Raw genomic sequence first — 19,473 nt, forward strand, 5'->3', positions numbered from 1 at the left:
TTTAAGAGCTCACCCAAGTGGTTCTAATGCGCAGCTGGGATTGAGAACTACCCATTAAACCAGTGTCAACCTCCCACCTACTCCAACCCCACGTCTGTACTGGTGAACATGGCCGGAGAAAAACACACAGCATGCTGACTAGTCTCCGTAGCCTACCCTAACGTGGATTTAAAGCTGTCCAGCACTCCTACAATGTTTCCCTTGTCCGTGCACTATCTTTTATCAGCTAGAGAAATATCCTTTTCCCCCATCCTCACTCTCAGCCCATGACCTTGATGCCTAGTTAGGCAAAAACATGGAAGAATTACTAACAACCTTCCACAAGATCCCTCCACTGCATCTAGCCTCCGTCCATATATAGTCTGCCTTTCCCCATTACTACAGCTCAGGCTGTCCAACAGAACTTTTTTTTTTTTTTTCAACGTTTATTTATTTTTGGGACAGAGAGAGACAGAGCATGAACGGGGGAGGGGCAGAGAGAGAGGGAGACACAGAATCGGAAACAGGCTCCAGGCTCTGAGCCATCAGCCCAGAGCCTGACGCGGGGCTCGAACTCACGGACCGCGAGATCGTGACCTGGCTGAAGCCGGACGCTTAACCGACTGCGCCACCCAGGCGCCCCAGAACTTTCTGCGATAATAAGAATGTTCTAGGCTGGCGCTGTCCAGTAATGTAATCACTGGCCACTAAGGGGGTCTGGCAACCAAAGCCTATAGGTCACAGTTCAGAAAATCAGATATTTAGGTGTGAGAAGAGAAGAGGCACCTAAGGGAATGCTGGAGAAGTGTTTTAAAACTTCTGAAGGGGTGTCCTGTGGATGAAAGTGGAGTCACTCTTTGCATTTAGCTTTACTCCGCGTGGCAGAAATTGGACTAAAAACTGGAAGTAAAGAGAAGGTAAATTGTAATTAATTAATTTATTATGATGTATAATTAATATGCGGCCTTCTACTGGTTTCAGGCGTATAACGTAATGATTCAACATTTGTATACATTTCTCAGTGCTCATCACGATAAATGTACTCTTAATCCCCTTTACCGTTTTTCATCCACCCCCCTACCCACCTCCCCTCTGGCAACCATCAATTTGTTGTCTGTATTTAAGAGTCTGTTTTTTTTTTTGTTTGTCTCTTTTCTTTGTTTTGTTTCTTAAATTCCACACAGGAGTGAAATCATATGGTATTTGAGTTTCTCTGATTTATTTCACTTAGCATTATGCCCCCTAAGGCCATCCCTGTTGTCACAAATGGCAAGGTCTCATCCTTTTTTATGGCTGAGTCATATTCTATCATATATAGGTATAGATGATATATTTATCCACTCATCTGTGGCTGGACACGTGAGTTGTTTTCATGTCTTGGCTTTTGCAAATAAATGCTGCAATAAACGGAAGGGTGCGTCTATCTTTTTGAATTAGCGTTGACATTTTCTTTACGGAAATATACAGTAGTAGAATTACTGGATCATATGGTATTCTATTTTTAGTTTTTTGTTTTTTTAAAAAAAAAATTTTTTTTAACGTTTATTTATTTTTGAGACAGAGAGAGACAGAGCATGAACAGGGGAGGGTCAGAGAGAGGGAGACACAGAATCCGAAACAGGCTCCAGGCTCCGAGCTGTCGGCCCAGAGCCCGACGCGGGGCTTGAACTCACGGACCGCGAGATCTTGACCTGAGCCGAAGTTGGCCGCCCAACCGACTGAGCCACCCAGGCGCCCCTATTTTTAGTTTTTTGAAGAATCCCACCAAAGTGCATGAGGCTTCCTTTTTTTCTACCTCCTCCCCAACACTTAATGTGTCTTTTTTATTTTGGCCATTCTGATAGGTGTGAGGTGATATCTCATTGTGGTTTTGACCTGCTCATTTCCTTGATTAGTGATGTTGAGCATCTTTTCATGTGTCTGTTGGGTCATTTGTATGTCTTCTTGGAAAAACTGCCTCTTCAGGTCCTCTGCTCGTTTTTAATTGGATTATTTGTAGTAATCCAATTATTTGGATAGTAACGCCTTATTGGATATATCATCTGCAAATATCTTCTCTCGTTCTTCAGGTGGCTTGTCATCTTGTTGGTGGTTTCCTTCACTGTGGAAAGGTTTTTTATTTTGGTGTAATCCCAATAGCTTAGTTGTGCTTTTGTTTCCCTTGCCTGAGGAGACATATCTAGAAAAATGTTTCTACTGCCAATGTCAAAAAAATTATAGCCTGTGTTTTCTTCCAGGATTTATACGATTTCAAGCCTCACATTTAGGTCTTTAATCCATTTTGAGTTTATTTTTGTGTGTGGTGTATAATAAGGTGGTCCAGTTTCATTCTTTTGCATGTAGCTTCCCGTTTTCCCAGCTCCATTGTTGAAGAGACTGTCTTTTCCCCGTTGTATACTCTTGCCTCTTTTTTCACAGAAAAGGTAACTTTTAGCTTGATTTAACAACAAAAACATCCTAGTGAAATTTTTATGTTTCCTGAAGACAGCTCCTAATAACATAATAAGAAAGCAGAAACCAAATAATTGTCTCAAGAATACTGCAGGTGAGAGACCTCCATTCGTTGGAGGATCAAACAGGTGATTTCCACGTTGGGCTGCAACTCCCGTTTTTATTGTTTTTCATTTTTACATTATTTATTTTTTTTAATGTTTATTTATTTTTGAGAGAGAGAGAGACAGAGACAAAGCATGAGCAGGAGAGGGGCAGAGAGAGAGAGAGGGAGACACAGAATCCAAAGCAGGCTCCAGGCTCTGAGCTGTCAGCACAGAGCCCAAGGCGGGGCTCAAACTCACTAGTCATGAGATCATGACCTGAACCAAAGTTGGATGCTCAACTGACTGAGCCACCAAGGCGTCCTTATTGTTTTCTATTTTTTAAGTTTATTTATTTATTTTTGAGAGAGAGAGAGAGAGAGAGAAAGAGTCAGGGAGAGAGGGAGAGAGAGAGGATCCCAAACAGGCTCTGCACTGATAGCACAGAGCCTGATGCAGGGCTTGAACTTACAGACCGTGAGATCATGACCTGAGCCAACCAAAAGTTGGACGCTTAACCGACTGAGCCACCCAGATGCCCCAGCAACTCCCAAGTTTTTAGAAAGATAAACCAAGTTTAGATGAGGAAAAATAGCACGACTTTATAAAGTATGGTTGGCCTCCGTGCCTCGCTGCTTTCATGACTCAGGTCTGGCGAGATGGCCAGACGAGAGGAAATGAGAATGAGAAGTCAGGGGCACCAGGGCCAAGCTTTGCCCCTAAGGAGTCAGAGGACCGGATGCAAGTTACCCCACTTCTCTGGGGTGCCAATAAGCCCTCCACAGAGGAAGGCTCGGCCTGGATGAGCCCTACGTCCACTTCAGCTCTAAACACTATAATTCTGTGTTCTTTTTCAACTTATAGGCACTGAAAAAGGGCTGGAGATGAATGGGTGAAGCGGTCACAGGATAGTACAAGATGAGGGAGGGGGCACCTGGCATGCTCAGAGTAAAGGAAAGGAAAACCAGGCTAAATCAGATTCTTCCTTCCCAGATAAATGAAAGATAAGGTTCCTCAGGGCCAGCCGGCCAACATCTTCCCTTCAAGGGTGTGGAAGATGAGAGAGCGCCAAGCTTGAAAAATCAGGATGAAATTGCTACTTATATACAGAACTGCTTCTCAATCCCAAGGGATGAATAAAGCCCAAGGTTGTGCTGTTGTGGTTCATGGAGACTAAAGCGTACACTGAGTGATCATCACTGAAGACTGATTTCAAAAAACCGTAAGCCTAGGAGCGAATGCACCTCACTGTGCATGCTGGAGCTCCTTCGTCTCGACTGAAAAAATCTCTCATGGATGTTGTCTAAGTGTTAAATTATAGAGACTAATGAGACAGTATTAAGAACTTGAGTTACTCCAGCTGTTCCTAATATATCGGTCTACATTCTTCTATTTAAAAAAAAAAAAAGTTTATTTTGAGAGAGGAAAAGCAGAGAAGGGGCAGAGACAGAGGAAGACAGAAAACTCCAAGTAGGTTCCGCGCAGTCAGCACAGAGACTGATGCAGCGCTTGATCTCACCAACCTGGAGACCATGACCCGAACCCACATCAAGAGTCAGACGCTAAAACCGACTAAGCCACCCAGGCGCCCCTACCTTCTTCTAGATATGACCTGCATACGGCTTTTGGACTTGTTTAGACATTTGGGTGGAAAAGCACCAAACAATGTTGATAGAATCTGAGTAAAAAAAAAGAAAAAGTATTTCCCAGTATCACCCAGATAGCTGATGCCAAAACGCTCCAATGGAGTTTAAGCAAATCTATGACTTGCTTCCTTCCTTAGGCCAAAATTAGTACTAAAAACTTGACATTTTCTAAGATTTAGGTCAGGGTTGAGGCCAGGGCTCTAGAATCCTCTGAAAACCAAGACTCATGTCTTCACCATTTCCCCTGTTTATTTCCATCTCATTTTATTCTTCCTCTGTGAAAGGGACTGACCTGCCTTGTTCCCCTTTTGATTTAGTCAGTATCTCTTACCAGGCTTCACAGACTCACCAGAACAAGGTGGTTATCTGGACCCTTGGCTCTGTGAAGTTTAGATAACAGAATCGATTTTTACCAGATAGTTGGAAAACAGAAATGACAATATTCCTTTCCAGACTGGGCTCCCTAAACCTTTTCATGATTTTTCTTTTCGGTACAATAATGAGGGCTGACGGGGCCTCTTGACACCATTAGCAGTAAATGAATTTTTCAATAAAGACTAACGGAGAAAAAGTATGGGAATTTGGATTTTTTTTTGACCCAGAGAGCTATATCTCCTATGTCTTTACTTTCCATGTATACTCTATGGGAAACTTCAGCAAAAGCTTCTTAAAATTAATCCAATAGCTGTCTCCTTCAATTCTCTTTCCTGAAAGTCTTCACTCATCTATGGAGAGGTCCTGGCCACTTCTTAAGGGCTCCTATCCAGGAAGATTAAAGGCAGCGCAGTGAACTCAGGTTTTATCCTGAGGCATATCTTTGTAAACTTAGCAATACTTCCTTCTTTTTACATGAGGAAGTTTAAAGCGAAGCAGGCTCAAATGTGAATTGGATTCTGTCCTATTTCTCCCCCAAACTGGGAAGACACTGGTCATATACTCGCACATTCGTATTATAAATATTCAAAGGCTCTAATCCGGTCTCCTCCATATAACACACATTTTAACTCCTACTTTAAACTTCCAGAATGCTTTTTTTTTTTTTGGCATCTCTTATGCCCTACTTTACAATGTCTGTCAGCCTAGTATTTCTACTTTCTTCTTTTGTTAATCTATCTTCAAGGTCATGTGTGGAAACACCTTTCAGTGGAAAGAACCCATCCACTTTGACAAAAACGTACACTATAAACCTTCATTACTGCAGGGATCTTAAAAAAAAAAGTCCAAAAAAAAAATGTCTTCAAAGCAGAGTTCCCTAAAATTTGCTTGGGGCAACACTGGTCCCAGGAGTTGATGCGGTAAACAAAAACAAAAACAGGGGAGCGAGGGGGATGCTGTACAAAGAGCTACAAAATTCAAAAAGCAATAAAATTCCAATTGTACAGCAGCATTTTGAAGGGTGGCAGACATTCTAAAGTAAAAATATATATTTAATTTTGTGTAATTGCATATTTCTCAAACTTCTTTGATTATGGAACTACTTTCACGTATGTATTTAACACTTAGTAACATACTGCTGTACTAGGGTTCCACGGTACACAGTTTGGAAATTGTGCTAAAAAACGTTACTCTTCCATTTTTCAAGAATTATTATTCTAGCTCATTTATGTATTGGAAAATAACCTTGAGATATAAATATAACTCATTTCTTCTTCACACTGTATTCACAGGAGTATTTATGGTTCATCTCCCAAATACCAAATCTCTGAGTGACTATTTGGCTGTTACAAGTAAACACAAACCATCTCTGCTTTTTTGTAATATTATGGTAACTTCATCTGAACAGTTCTTGGCTCATGTGCTGGGGACAGGCCATCAGTCATCACAGACAATTGCCACACTCACATGGCCAATATTCATCTCTCATTTGCCACTCTTCAGTCTTCATATACCATATTCAAGTCACTGCCTATTTTATGTACTTCTGATACCTACATCCAAACAAACTAAAAGTCATATTTATTATTTCCCTCACTAAAAAAAAAAAAATGTAATTAATGGTGTCCAGGTGAGACAGAACAGAGTACAAATCCTTCCTCCTCTTTGAGGGAGGGAGAGAGAAAGAGAGAGAGAGAGAGACACCAGGCACAAGGGAGGTAGGGACAGAGAGAGAGGGAGAATCCCAAGCAGGCTCTGTGCTAACAGTGCACAGAGCCTGATGTGGGCTTGAACCCACAAACTGTGAGACCATGACCTGAGTTGAAACCAAGAGCCAGACATTTAACCAACTGAGCCACCCAGGTGTCTCTGACCCTTTCTGGTTCTGTTAACCTGGTCACCTCCTCATCTGTGACATGGGAGGTTAACCCAACACAACTCACAAGTATTCAGTAAGATCCCGCATGTAAATTCCTCAGCCTGGCACACAATAATCCTTTGTTGTTATTAGTAATGAAGTGTCCTACAATGATTTTTCACAAACGTTTTACAGATTTCATCCATGGTCATCCCTGAAACTTCTGGCAATTCTCCCTATTTTTCCCAATCGATTCCAACTTTTTCACCCTCCAAATTTCCCTACACCTTGCCCACTGACAAACCTTTTTCTAGAAATAATGACAAAATGCCAGACTGATTAGGAACCTGTAGTGAGCAGTATTAGCCCACTGCTGCCCATTCCAGCTGACCTAAATTCCTCGCTCCTCAAACATTAACATGATCCCCCATCACCTCAGTCCCAATTACCAGCCCCATCATGAACCTTCTAGATGTATTTACATGGTTCTTCCTTAGAATATCCTCCCTCTCACCCCCTTTTCTTTTCTTTTTATTGTTAGTATCAAATCCCCTGCAAAAAAAACCCCTCTTCCTGATGTCCCTGATTAACCCTTTCCTTTTTTTAAGTTTATTTGTCTGAGAGACAGAGAGCATGAATGGGGGAGGGGCAGAGAGAGAGGGAGAGAGAGAATCACAAGCAGGCTCCACGCTGTCAGCAAGGACCCTGATGTGGGGCTCGAACTCATGAACTGCAAGATCAACCTGGGCCCAAATCAAGAATGCGACTCTTAACCGACTGAGCCATCCAGGCGCCCCTGATCAACCCTTTCAAGGGCTATAGATTTATGACTCTAATTTTCTTCTGACACATTGATATATATATACACACACAGACTTTATACCAAGTTGTACTTACTGATGTTAAATTTCTCACTCAACTATGTCTGTTATTTTTTTTAAGTTGAGATGTAATCGACATATAACAACGTATTAGTGTTAAGTGTACAACCTGAGGATATATGTATATATTGTGAAACTGATTACCACGGTAAGTTTAGTTAACATCCCTCACTACCATAATTACAACATTTTTTTCCCTTGTGATGAGAATTTTTAACATAGACACTCTTAGCCACTTTCAAGTATACAATACAGTGTTGTTAACTAGAATCACCATTCGCTTTGTCTTTTTCCTCCCAGATAGTTTTCTCACATAAACATAAAGCTTTTTAAGCGGAGTGAATGTATCAGGTTTTCCTCCTTCCCACAATGGAAGCGTAAAAATACTTGATTGATCCATCAATGCTAAACACTTTCATTCTCAGTAGATATATATACTTTAATGGGAATAAAAATCCCATGGGACATTTGGGGGCTACAGCAAAGTAAGGTGTTTGTTTCAGGACAAAAGCTGTATACGGAGGGCCTGTGAAGTTGTCATATATTTGTTGGTTGGTTTGAGTGTTTTGTCATTCAGGATGTTGTTTATTGACCAAAGGTGTTCATGAATACTTAAAGCATATCTGCCTGGAATCTTCCCAATCATTTTAGGGTTAGGTAACACTTCTCTGGCGATAGCCTTTGCTAGGATTTTGAAAGTTGAGTTACTTATCAAAGATTCTAGAACTTCTCTGTCCTTAAGGAGGCGAACGTAAAGGGCAATCTCTAAGTATGATTCATGTGGAGACAAAGAGGTCTTCAATACCTTGCAGCAGAACATCCCTCAGCTTCAAAGTCTGTCACCTGTAGGGGCTGGCAATGGCCCCAGGCCACCGCGAGCTGTGGTTTCTGGCAGGTACTCTGGGAAGTTATTCCTCTTCCCCTCCATTCTGCAGGAGGCAGCCTGTCCTGTGAAATCCTCTCAGCACCTCTGCCAAGCAGCCTTTCCAAGCCTTTCCATCTGCAAACCAAGATGCATATCTTTCACATACCTGCCATGTGCCCTTGGGAGGGGTCAAAGTTTTGCCTAATTCTTAGCATATCCCGTAGTCCTACAGCTCTGTCCCTTTCTCCCCCACTCAAGAAAGCATATTGGAATACAAACGAATAGGCTGATAAAAGAGTCACCTTGAATCTGCTCTCATTTATGTGTTTTAAAAAAGTAAATCACTCACGAATTTGGGACGTTTATCGGCAGAGCATTACTCAGGGATCCACCTAAGTAGCCCTGGCCTGACACTTACTGTGCCAACTGACCGTCCCTGGCAAGGTCGATGCAAGGTCAAATTAAGACTATCCTTGTCACGATTCTGTGTCTCCCTCTCTCTCTGCCCCTCCCCCGTTCATGCTCTGTCTCTCTCTGTCCCCAAAATAAATAAACGTTGAAAAAAAAATTAAAAAAAAAAAAAGACTATCCTTGTCATTAAATGACAGCTAATATAAATTCCTGTTCTTTCAAGAAAAGAGAACTGCTTTCTATTATAAAGCAGGCACTGTGTTAAGAGCCTTCTGAGTTCGGCACCACACCACCTGACAAGGGGGGATTTTCAGTAATGGAGGCTCTGGTAGCTTCCGTTACTATTTTCAATAACGATACATAGTAGTCAAGATTTCTCAAAGCCTGAGTCCTTTTCGACCATCACTTATTGCTGCCCAATTAAAATTCTCTGAAGAAACAAATTGGTGTAATTTTCATCCAGTCTCCATTAAGCCTTCTTGCTACTGGGTTGATTTTACGCTTCTTACCTCCACCCAAGAGCTAATTTTAAAAGTATTGTATGGGGCGCCTGGGAGGCTCCATTGGCTAAAGCATCCAACTCTTGATTTCGGCTCCTGTCATGATCTCCCGGTTCATGAATTTAGGCCCCATGCTGGGCTCTGCACTGACAGTGCGGAGCCTGTTTGGGATTCTCTCTCTCTCTCTCTCTCTCTCTATCTCTCTCAAAATAAATAAAAAAACTAAAAAAAAAAAAAAAAAAGTATTGTATTGGTTGAAGATATATGAACACTTCATGGATGCCATGGTGAAGTAAAGGCCCATGAATGAATCGTAACTGAAGAAAAATGGCAAGTGAAATGTCTCACCCTCTGTCTTCGTGCAGGCCTAGTAGATATGTGGAGTTAAATGTAGGTATGCTAAATGCTAATTATCCACTTAAGATTTTCTTTACGTCTATTCGTTAGAAAGAAGAAAAAAAATCTCACTATGAATGAAAGCTGCGCTCATCATTGGGAGAAAACATTTTATGGTGAAAAGTTTGAATGCTATTTACAGTTTAGACTTCTGTAGATATTGAAGATTGCGGTCAAGGCAAGGCAATAATAATGTCCTTTTGTCTTTGGGAAGGTAGAAAAAGATGAGTGAGAATACAATTCAAGACCTCCTTCTGGTTTACAAAAAGGAACCAGCATGAAGTTTCAGAAGGGAAGGGAAGTTAACAGGCATGTGAAACTCTCAAATACGTCACAGTGCCATCACAGAAGAAACCAACCCTGCCGACAGCTTGATCGTGGCCTATTAGATTCCAGAATCACGAGAGACCAAATTTCTGTTGTTAAGCCACCCACGCTGGGCTACTTTATCATGGCAGCCGTATGAAACGAACACAGCACCCAACTTCCAGCTTCTATGGAGCTTGCTTTCGGTGATATTTGCAGGGCGCAGATAACACCTTAAACGCACAACGGCAACACTATTCACGAAATACATTTGGGAGGTTTGGTAGTGAACGTGACCAGTGTGAATCCACAAAGTCAAAGGCCACGCTAGCCTGCAGACTGAGGCGGCAGTCGACTACTCCACGCTGCAGTGCTCACCGCACTCCCGGAGCACTAGGAAAAGACAGGGACAACCAGCACATGCTCAGAGGACAATGGCCAGAGGATGGGAGGCACCAGAAGCCATGCAATTTGCACAACTGTTCAGAGAAGCGCTTCGGTTACTCTGTGAAGAGAGGACACGGGAGGCAGAAGCAGCGCGAAAACAGTTGGCAAATACGTGAAGCTCTGTGGTGTGGAAAAGACTAGTTTGGCCCGGATATGGGGGTACAGAAAGGACAGCTAAGTGGAGGTTAAAGGAGATGAATGTGAGAGATGCCTGGCTGGCTCAGTCGGTTAAGGGCCTGACGTCAGCTCAGGTTGTGATCTCTCAGTCGGTGAGTTCGAGCCCCGTGTCGGGCTCTGTGCTGACAGCTCAGAGCCTGGAGCTTGCTTCGGATTCTGGGTGTCCCTCTCTCTCTCTCTGCCCCTCCCCCACTCATGCTCTGTCTCCCTCTCTCTCTCTCTACCCCTCCCCCAACCCCCTCACATTCTGTCTGTCTCTCAAAAATGAATAAATGCTAAAAAAAATTTTTTTAAGGAAAGCAATGTGGCCCCTCCCCCACCCCCACTCACACTGTCTATGTCTCTCAAAAATGAATAAATGTTAAAAAAAAATGTTAAGGAAAGGAATGTGGGCTTTATTTTTAACTTTTTTTTTTAAGTTTATTTACTTTGAGAGAGAGAGGAGAGAGAACAAGCTGGGGAGGAGGCAGAGAGAGTGAGGCAGACAGAGAATCTCAAGCAGGCTCCACAATGTCAGCATGGTGCATGGAACTCAATGTGGGGCTCAAACTCCCGGAACTGTGAGATCATGACCATAGCCAAGACCTAGAATCGGATGCTTAAACCACTGAGCCACCCAGGTGCCCCAAGGAATGTGTGCTTCAAATGGGGCAAGAACTTTCTAGTAACTAGAACAGCCCAAAGACAGAATGCATGCCCGAAGAGCGAGTGAACCTCTCCCAAGCCGAGGCATTTAAGCCTCAGAATGGTGTTGCAGACTTCCTGCCAATGGGTGGTCAGTCCCTTCCACAGCTCTCCCGTGTTCTTGTGGCTAGGGATGTTCTTGTATTTCCTGCTCAGGGGATCCAGAAGGCACGTCAGGGCAGGAAATGACATTAAATGCAGAACAGAGAGAGTCGCTGGAAAGTAAAAGCCATCAGGATCTCTGAGTAGTGATAGAACAGGGGAAAATGTAAAGAAAGTCCACCATTCTGACACAGTCAGGACCTCACCCTCTTTCCCTGGGGAACATGTTGTCCAAGGGATGTGTGAGTGGGGTGAATTTCAACAGGGGAAAGAGCAAATACTAAACCTGAGAACTTTTTATTTTTACAGATTATAACCCCACCTCTGTATTTTTGAATCCGTGCTTAATAACATCCTGTATTCTTAAAAAATTGCTTCCTCCTCTCTAGGACTGGCTTCATGGGCACGCGATCTGCACGACCGGGGCCTGGTGATTGGTTTAATGTTCTGCTGTCGCCGCCTTAAAATATTTCATTTTGGAACAAAGGGTCCCACCTTTTCATTTTGCAGTGCACTCTGCACAATTTCTAACTGGCCCTGTTCCCCCTCCATCTCGGAGTGATGCTCCTTTTTGCATTCAGAGGCTTTCAACTGTTCATACCAACCTAGGGAGAACAGGGAATTGGGGTGGTGGGTAAACGCGTGTTATTTGCTCTCAGGATTTGCTTAGGCAGCTCCCGAACTTATCACTGGGAATAACAGCAAGGGCCTCGCTGGCTTTTGTAGGTAGCATAGAATATAGAGCATGTAAACAAATATCGCACTATAACATGTATTTGCTACTATTTGCTGGAGACCTTCCAAGAACAGGGGGCAAAGGAATCCAGGGGTCAGACTGGAGGCCTGGAAGGGGGAATGGTGGAAGACAACATGGGGGGGTCGGACAGCTGAATGCTGACTTCTCAGGAAGGAAGCCAGCATCCTCCAGGCTGAGCCTTGATCCCAGGGGCCAGAGTCTGTGGCTTGCTTCCCTCCCACTCAGTACCACAGTGGACCGTGGCTTAGCGACTTCCGCTCCTTCAGGTCAAGAGCAGGGAATACGGCTGGGCAGTTCTAGACCATTCTAGCCCAGCTCAACACTAACCGGGAATTGGACGGCTTGTGTCTAATCTAGGAGACCGTGGCTTCCCAGCAGGTTCATTTCTGTCATCTAGGGCAGACACAATGGAGAACAAGGACAGAGTTTGAGGTCAGGAGTTCTCAGTCATGGGGGTCTAATAGGAATCCTCTCTCGAAATCCTTTCCCGCTGACCTTTCACTTCACCCTCGTCTCAGATGGATGTTACATCCCTGCCTGACAACCCCCCACCCCCCCAAACAGCAACAAAAAACCCTGCTGGTTGTTCCCTTCCCCAAACAAAACCCAAAAACACCCAACAAATAAGCAAAACTTTTTTCTTAAACCCTTCCTTCAAGGAGAAGTAAATAGGTCGCCCCCTCGTTCACCAGGTCCAGGGCCTTTCTCCTTTGGTTTGTTCTAAAGATAGATATGCCAGGTTGCTCCCGGCTGCTTTTGACGGGAAAAATATATATATACATACGTATATTAAGCTTTTACTCTCTCAACAAGCAAAGAAATTCCTGTTTCCTTTCCTTGTCCGGTTCCTGGTCTCTTCCAGAAACGCCTTCCCCCCCCCCCCCCCCCCCGCAAACCAAGACCAAAAAAAAAAAAAAAAAAAAACCGAAATGCGGATAAAAACACACCCCAGCAGCAGCCCTTTATACGACATCCCTGAGAGGCCTGCGGGGTCGGATGAGTCAAGCTCACGGGGACGAGCGGCGAGCGCTCTCGACTTTTCTGGAGCCCGAACGTCCTACGACTCACCTTTCCCTGATCCTGCACCGGTCCTCTCCCGGCCCCAGACTCTCGCTCCGGCTCGCGGAGGCCCCGGGGGCCGGCGGCCGGCGGCCGGGGCGGGGCGCGCAGGAGAGGAGGCCGCCGCACCTGTGGGCGCCGGGGGCGCGGGCCCCTCCCGGCCCGAGCGCGCGCAGCTCCCCGGCGGCTCCGCTAGGGGTCCCTCTCGGGTGCCGAACGGGGCGGGCTGGATCAGCTGACTCGCCGGGCTCCGAGCCCAGCCGCCGCGCTCCAGCTCCGTCAGTTTCCTCGGCAGCGGCTGGAGAGAGCAGCCGGAGCGGCGCGGGCGCGGGGGCCATCGGAGACGGCGGCGGCGACGGCACCGGCGGAGCCAGGGCGCGGCGGATCCCACTCGCACAGCAGCGCGCTCGGTGCCCCGCGCAGGGTCGCGATGCTGCCTGCTTTGGCACTGGTCCTACTGGCCGCCTGGACGGCTCGGGCGTTGGAGGTGGGTGCCGCGCCTCGGAATTGGGGGTGGGGGCTGCGGTGGGAATCCCATGCCCCTAAATCTTTAATCCGAAGAAGCCGGGGGCAGTCCAGGGAACCCCTCTTCCCCTCCACGTCCCACGCCCCCGCTTGCGGGTGCCCTGCGCATCCGCGCCTCCGGCCCAGCCCTGGCCCGGGAACGCGCGCTCCGGCCGGCGGAGAGGGAGCTCGCGAGGCGTCGGGCTCCCGGGGTCCGCGGCGGTTGTGGGAGAGGAGGGGTGGAGGCGATCCTGAGCTCTGACCCTGACTCAGTCCCTGCCTCGCGGGCGGGGGCTGGGGGAGAGGCGAGAGACTTCCAGATGGGGGGTGGGGGGGAAGGGGGACGGAGCACGTGGGGAAAACCGAAAACGCAGCGTCCCTGGATCCCGTCCTCGGCTCCTGATCGGTGCCCTTCCTTCTTTCCGGCCCTGGGGAGGAGGAGCCGGGACAGCTCGGGAAGCAGCCCCCCTTTCCCTTTGCCTTTTCTGCCCCGTTTCACCTTCTCTTCTTATCCCCAGCACCTCTTCCCTGCCCGACCTCTCGCTCCTTCCCTTTGGCGGCCGCTCGCTGCGGCCGCCTCAGTGCGACCCCAGGAGGGTCGCGCACCACCTTCCCTAGGCAAACTTTGTACATTCTGCGTCTCCCTTTTGTGTAAGTTGAGAGAGATGGGAGGGGTCGAAGACCCACGGCCACCTCGCACCTTCTCCAAAGCCTGGACGGCCCTGGCGTTCGCTCCGCACCTTCAGCTCCTTCCGGAGAGGGAGAAGGTTCCCGGGAACAAAAGCCGCGACACCCCGCCCTCGCCAGCCCGGGGCGCGGTGGCTGAGCCAGCCGCCTGGGTCTGTGCGCCACCGAGGCTCCCGCCCGACTCCCTTCCCGGAGCTGCGCGTCTGTCCCAGAGGGGGCTGGGGCGCTGCTGGGGCCGCTTTGGCGGAGCCTCGGGGGGCCCTCCACGGCCGCTCCTCGTCACCTCCGAGGCTTGCTAATTCTGTGTCGGGCTGGAAAGTCCTTGGGGAGAAATTCGCGGACAGTGGGGTGTGCGTCTGATTAGGGCAGTGGCGGGCGGAGGGGAGGCGCGAGCTCTTCTCCCCTCCTGTGCATCAAAGGAGGCGTTTGTCTGATTAAGGCGCGGTCTCTTCCCTGGCAGCGCTGGGCAGTCTGGTTTAGTCCCCCTGGGGGCGCGGGCTGCCGGGGAGGGTCCTCAGGGTCTTTTTTTTAGGGTGCAGATAAAAGGATTGAATTGAGTGAAGATTAAGACGGAGAAGATGGCGCCTCTGCAGTGCAGCAAAGAAAAGCTGTGTGGAGGCTGCAGCCTGGTGAAATCCACCCACCACTAGGTGTATAACAAGTCTTCCCCATTCATCCAACTCTCGAACATTCAGCTAACGCCTGTGCAAAATGACTATTTTTCTTTTTACCTAAGGATGCTAAGAAGTTGTTTGCGTGACAGGAGGGGCAGACGAGCTTGTATGTCTCATCGTTTGGGTTCCCTTTTGGTATCTTAGCACTTGCAGTCTCTCCCAATTTTTCCATTTTTTTTTTTTTCCTCCTTTTCCCCTACCTCATGGTAATTTTCCAAAAAAAGCAATTCCCAGACCAGTGTTTTTCTGTAATTACCCTGAGGCTATGCCGATTACCACACCACTATGGTTTTTGAGTCCCTAATTTACAAGGTCATTGAACTTTTCCCCCTTCTTTTACCTGTAAGTGGCTCAGAAATCATCTTAGGGCTGGTTAAGACTGATTTAAGAAGTGAAGAATTTGGTTTTCCGTATTTTTTAAAAAATGCATTTAATTAAGGGGATTCTTTTTTCCTCCAATTACTTACATTTACTCCTACAAGTGTTGCTGTGATTTTCCCGATTGTCTTTCTACACGCTAAAAAAACAGAAATTAAGTAATTAAAAGCATATCATAACCTGTACATTTGGAGTTTTTGCCCAAATGTGAATATTTAACTTTTTTGAGCACTGTTTTTTTTTTTTTTTTTCCTGTATAAAAAGAGGCAGCATTTAGGCAAATATGAGTCAGGTTTATTTTATTTTTTTGGCCTGTTTGCATTTCTTTGCTCTTTCTGCCATTCTTTTGGACATTTTTACTTGTTACTGCCACTTCTTTCAAATAGTGGAGGTGAAATTCACAGTCCATTTTGCAAAGCATTGGTGGAAGGGGAGGCAGTTCACTCTAATGAGGTTTGAGGAGGATTAATTCAGCTATATCTATGTCCACTGAAAGATGTAATTATGAGTTGAGTGTTTTTTGTAGGCCTTAGAAAATAGGTCTACTGCAGGTGGCTCTAAAAAAAGAAGTGAATAAGGGCAATGTTAATGGGGCCTCGACTTTTGGGGTTATTACCTGAGTCGATGAATTTGCCTGGTGTATTGACAGAGTATAAAATTAAAAGGCTCTAACATTTATTTGTTTAAATAATAGTGCTTCTTACATTTTAGTTTACCCTATTGAGGGGTTTAACCTAAACAGGGGAGGTTAACCTAAAAACAATTACTTGTTTTGATAATTGTGGTAATTTACAGATTATGGATACCTAGTCATACTGACTAGTCTTGCCTTAGGAATAGACATCTATACACAGAATCGTGAAGCCCGGATTTGATCGTGATCTTTAAGGAGTCACCGTTTCTTGCTAATCAATGGGAAATCATGATAACTGGCAGGGCACAAAAGCTTCTCTCTTGTCACCCTAACCAGAAGAGGTGCCTGATGGCATTTGGGAAGCTATTAGTACTGCGGAGAAGTATTCCAGATAGAATAATGATCCCAGGTCCTGATGGGGGAAGTGAAAAGGAACATGCAACTGAACAGATCTCAAGGTTAAGTTAGGAATGACTGATGGAAAAAAAATACAAAAGAAATAATGTGGCCCATTGAATAATGGTTTAAAGGAAAACAGATTGTGTTTGTGGATGAGGCTTTCTCGTTGTTGCTAGAGGATCCCTATTGTTATGCTACTGTTAATGGCATACTGGAGACTTCTATAGAGATATTTATAAGAAGATGAAGGGTGTCAGTCATTCCAGAAATAAGCATAGCTATTATATGCCTTTCATGTAGCCACTAAACTGTCACCAAAGAAATGCAATAAAATTTAGTAGAAATGTGCATTTTGTTTCTGCAAATTTGATCTAGGTGGGGACATGTATTACCTTAAGAGACTTACAAAGCATCTTTAATATGTATTCCTTCTTTATTTCCAGCTTCATTATGTCAATTACAAATGCAAAGGTAAACCTTATAAATGTATTTTAGATGTAAAGCCCTGGGTGGGAAGGTTTAATTTGACTGTATTTGCCTCATTACCACCCACCTGCATTCCCCTGCTCACCCAAAGTTTGCAGACTAAATAAGACAGGCACAGGATTGTTAAAGGAAATAGAAAGTGTTGAATACCAGGAGGAAAGGACAGATTAAGTGGTTTACTGAATAAAAGCCTTACAGTGTAAACATCTATATTTGAGGAATAAAGAACAATGAGATGAGATAATCCTAGAGAATTTCCTGGTAGGAAAATTCCAGCCAGTATTGTACCCCAGGTCTGGGGAAGGGAGTTTAAGTCTTAGCATTTACAGCATTTGTTTACATGCCTCTCCCAGCCTTCTCCCTCCCAGAGACAGAGGGACACACACACACACACACACACACACACTACACCTGAGGTGAGGGTGGAGCCAATGTGGGGTTTGATTTTCCTAAACACTGCATCTATTCATTTGGGACAGTTGTATTGATTCTCTTCTTGGGCCAAACACAGTCCACAGCTCTGAAAACGTTGTGAGCAACGCAGTCTTTTCCTTCATGAAGCTTCCAGTCTAGTGGGGAGGACAGACCATAAATCACTATAAATGAATGTTCATGAACTGAGACAGATGCCAAGACAGAAAGGAGGGGGCAGGGTACAATCTGGCGAAGAGTAGGGGCTTTGGAATAAGGGGTTGAGGGGCGTGAGGGAAGGGGCTGCAAGTAAGATCTCACTGCTCTGCTGCAGTACCTTCAGTAGGACCTTCACTAAGGAAGTGAGTACATGACGAAAACAGTGATTCGCTGGGCCACTGGGAGGAGGGTGGGAAAATACAATGTTAAATGTCTGTTTTGGTTTTTGCTGGTGGTTTCTACTTCGTGCGTTCTACATCGTTGTGAAATGGTTTCCTTTTCGTAGTGGGATCCCAGATACAAGTGTACGTACGGGGTGGGGGGTGATGCCACATACGACCTCCTGCAAATCTCTGGAAATGCTGTCACCCTGTGTCTCAGAGCCAGTATGCAGATACACCCTCATAAGGGGCTGGGAGGAGCGGGAGGGGTGGCAGGCAGAGGAAGTTAAGGAATGAGCATCCCCCCCGATTGAGTAGCAAGTTTAATCAAAATGTCTATTTCTTAATTTGTTGTTGTTAATAAAAAAATACGGTCGGGGTGCCTGGGTGGCTCAGTCGGTTGAGCGTCCGACTTCGGCTCAGGTCATGATCTCACGGTCTGTGAGTTCGAGCCCCGCGTTGCGCTCTGCGCTGACAGCTCAGAGCCTGGAGCCTGCTTCGGATTCTGTGTCTCCCTCTCTCTCTTCCCCTCCCCTGCTCATGCTCTGTCTCTCTCTGTCTCAAAAATAAATAAAAACATTAAAAAAAAAAATACGGTCAACAGTACCTAAACCCTCAAACTGAATTTGCAGATGAAAACCATGGTGAAGAGGAAAAAGTTACGTAACCATTTCTTCAGTGTCCTAGGGATAGCTTAAGAAATAACCGTGTCTGTGAGGGCACGAGTGTTTTTTCTTTGAAAACAGTGTTTTGTGAGTTTTCCCTCTTGAGAGTAAATCCTGATTAATAGATAGGCATCCCTCTTTAGAAGTCCCCCAGAAACTGGGTTAGAATGACTGGTCAAGAAATAAAGCACAGTACAAATAGCCTACTCTTGTAGCCTTACCCATAGCATAGTTCGTTAGCACGTAGTTTGTATATGCATTATGTACAAATATATAGTTTGTATATGTATTATGTACGGATTCTTAACAAAAGAGGAAGCTAGAGAAAAGAAGATGTCAGTAGGCAAATCCTAAGGAAGAGAAAGTACATTAATAGGACTGTGTTGTATTTAACAGAAAAGGTCTGCGTGTAAGTGGACCCTTGTTCAAACCCTTGTTCAAGAATCAACTAATTCGTTACGAAAAAAAAAAAAAACAACCTCCAACATGTTCATCAGTTAATAGGTTTATGAAAATGTGATGCTGAATAGATTAGTTTGCCGACTCTTCAAAGTAGGATGGACACAGAGGACTCCCGTTCACATGTATGAAATGTTAGCTGCAGTAAGAAGCTTAGATTTAGTTGGGCCACATTTCTGAAGAAACCTACAATACAGATTTAGCTTGAACTATGTTAGGATTATAGTATTTTATGAAAGAAGGTAGTGCTGCTTGAAATGGGGAAGACGAGAGGTATTGAAAAGCCTGCCTCTGTGGTAAGGAGTGGAATTGTCCCCGCATTTGTAATGGTAATTTCGGTTCCCGTGTGATGTTAGGCAACACCTGATTATTGAGATTGTCGCATGTTCAGGGAAGGTAGCATCTCACACGGATGCAGAGCCCGGACTAGAGCAGGATGGCCTGGGCTTAAATCCTGGCTCTGTCCCTTGTGAGCTATTTTTTTTTTTAATTTTTTTTTTTTCAACGTTTATTTATTTTTGGGACAGAGAGAGACAGAGCATGAACGGGGGAGGGGCAGAGAGAGAGGGAGACACAGAATCGGAAACAGGCTCCAGGCTCCGAGCCATCAGCCCAGAGCCCGATGCGGGGCTCGAACTCACGGACCGCGAGATCGTGACCTGGCTGAAGTCGGTCGCTTAACCGACTGCGCCACCCAGGCGCCCCCCTTGTGAGCTATTGACTGTGGGCTAGCTCCGGACCTCATTTTTTTCCTTTGTGAAATGGGGACGTATATAGAAAAACATATATGTGTAAAAATGCTTGCTTGGAACGGGATAT

General features: G+C 45.4%; 2 protein-coding genes across 43 annotated transcripts in view; one reads left to right on the forward strand and one right to left on the reverse strand.

Annotated features, from left to right (window-relative positions):
* LOC109503361 (translation initiation factor IF-2-like) overlaps positions 1-13,315 on the reverse strand; it is a 330,936-nt gene extending 317,621 nt beyond the window's left edge. For 26 of the 36 annotated variants that reach the window (XM_045036705.1, XM_045036703.1, XM_045036704.1 and 23 more), the window contains exons 1-2: positions 12,987-13,315; positions 8,079-8,273 (exon numbers count right to left, since the gene is read on the reverse strand). In XM_045036705.1, coding sequence (XP_044892640.1) covers positions 8,079-8,273; positions 12,987-13,315 — 524 coding nt within the window. Of the gene's footprint in view, positions 1-2,259; positions 2,471-8,078; positions 8,274-12,986 lie in introns of those variants that run through there. The other 10 variants (XR_006584901.1, XR_006584899.1, XR_006584896.1 and 7 more) reach the window with 5 other exon arrangements.
* Positions 13,258-19,473, forward strand: part of APP (amyloid beta precursor protein) — a 277,992-nt gene continuing 271,776 nt past the window's right edge. For all 7 annotated transcript variants that reach the window (XM_023238836.2, XM_023238837.2, XM_023238838.2 and 4 more), the window contains exon 1: positions 13,258-13,464. In XM_023238836.2, coding sequence (XP_023094604.1) covers positions 13,408-13,464 — 57 coding nt within the window. In that variant the 5' untranslated portion in view covers positions 13,258-13,407. The remainder of the gene's footprint in view (positions 13,465-19,473) is intronic.

The sequence above is a fragment of the Felis catus genome, chromosome C2 (genome assembly GCF_018350175.1).
Source record: "Felis catus isolate Fca126 chromosome C2, F.catus_Fca126_mat1.0, whole genome shotgun sequence".
Lineage (NCBI taxonomy): Eukaryota > Metazoa > Chordata > Mammalia > Carnivora > Felidae > Felis > Felis catus.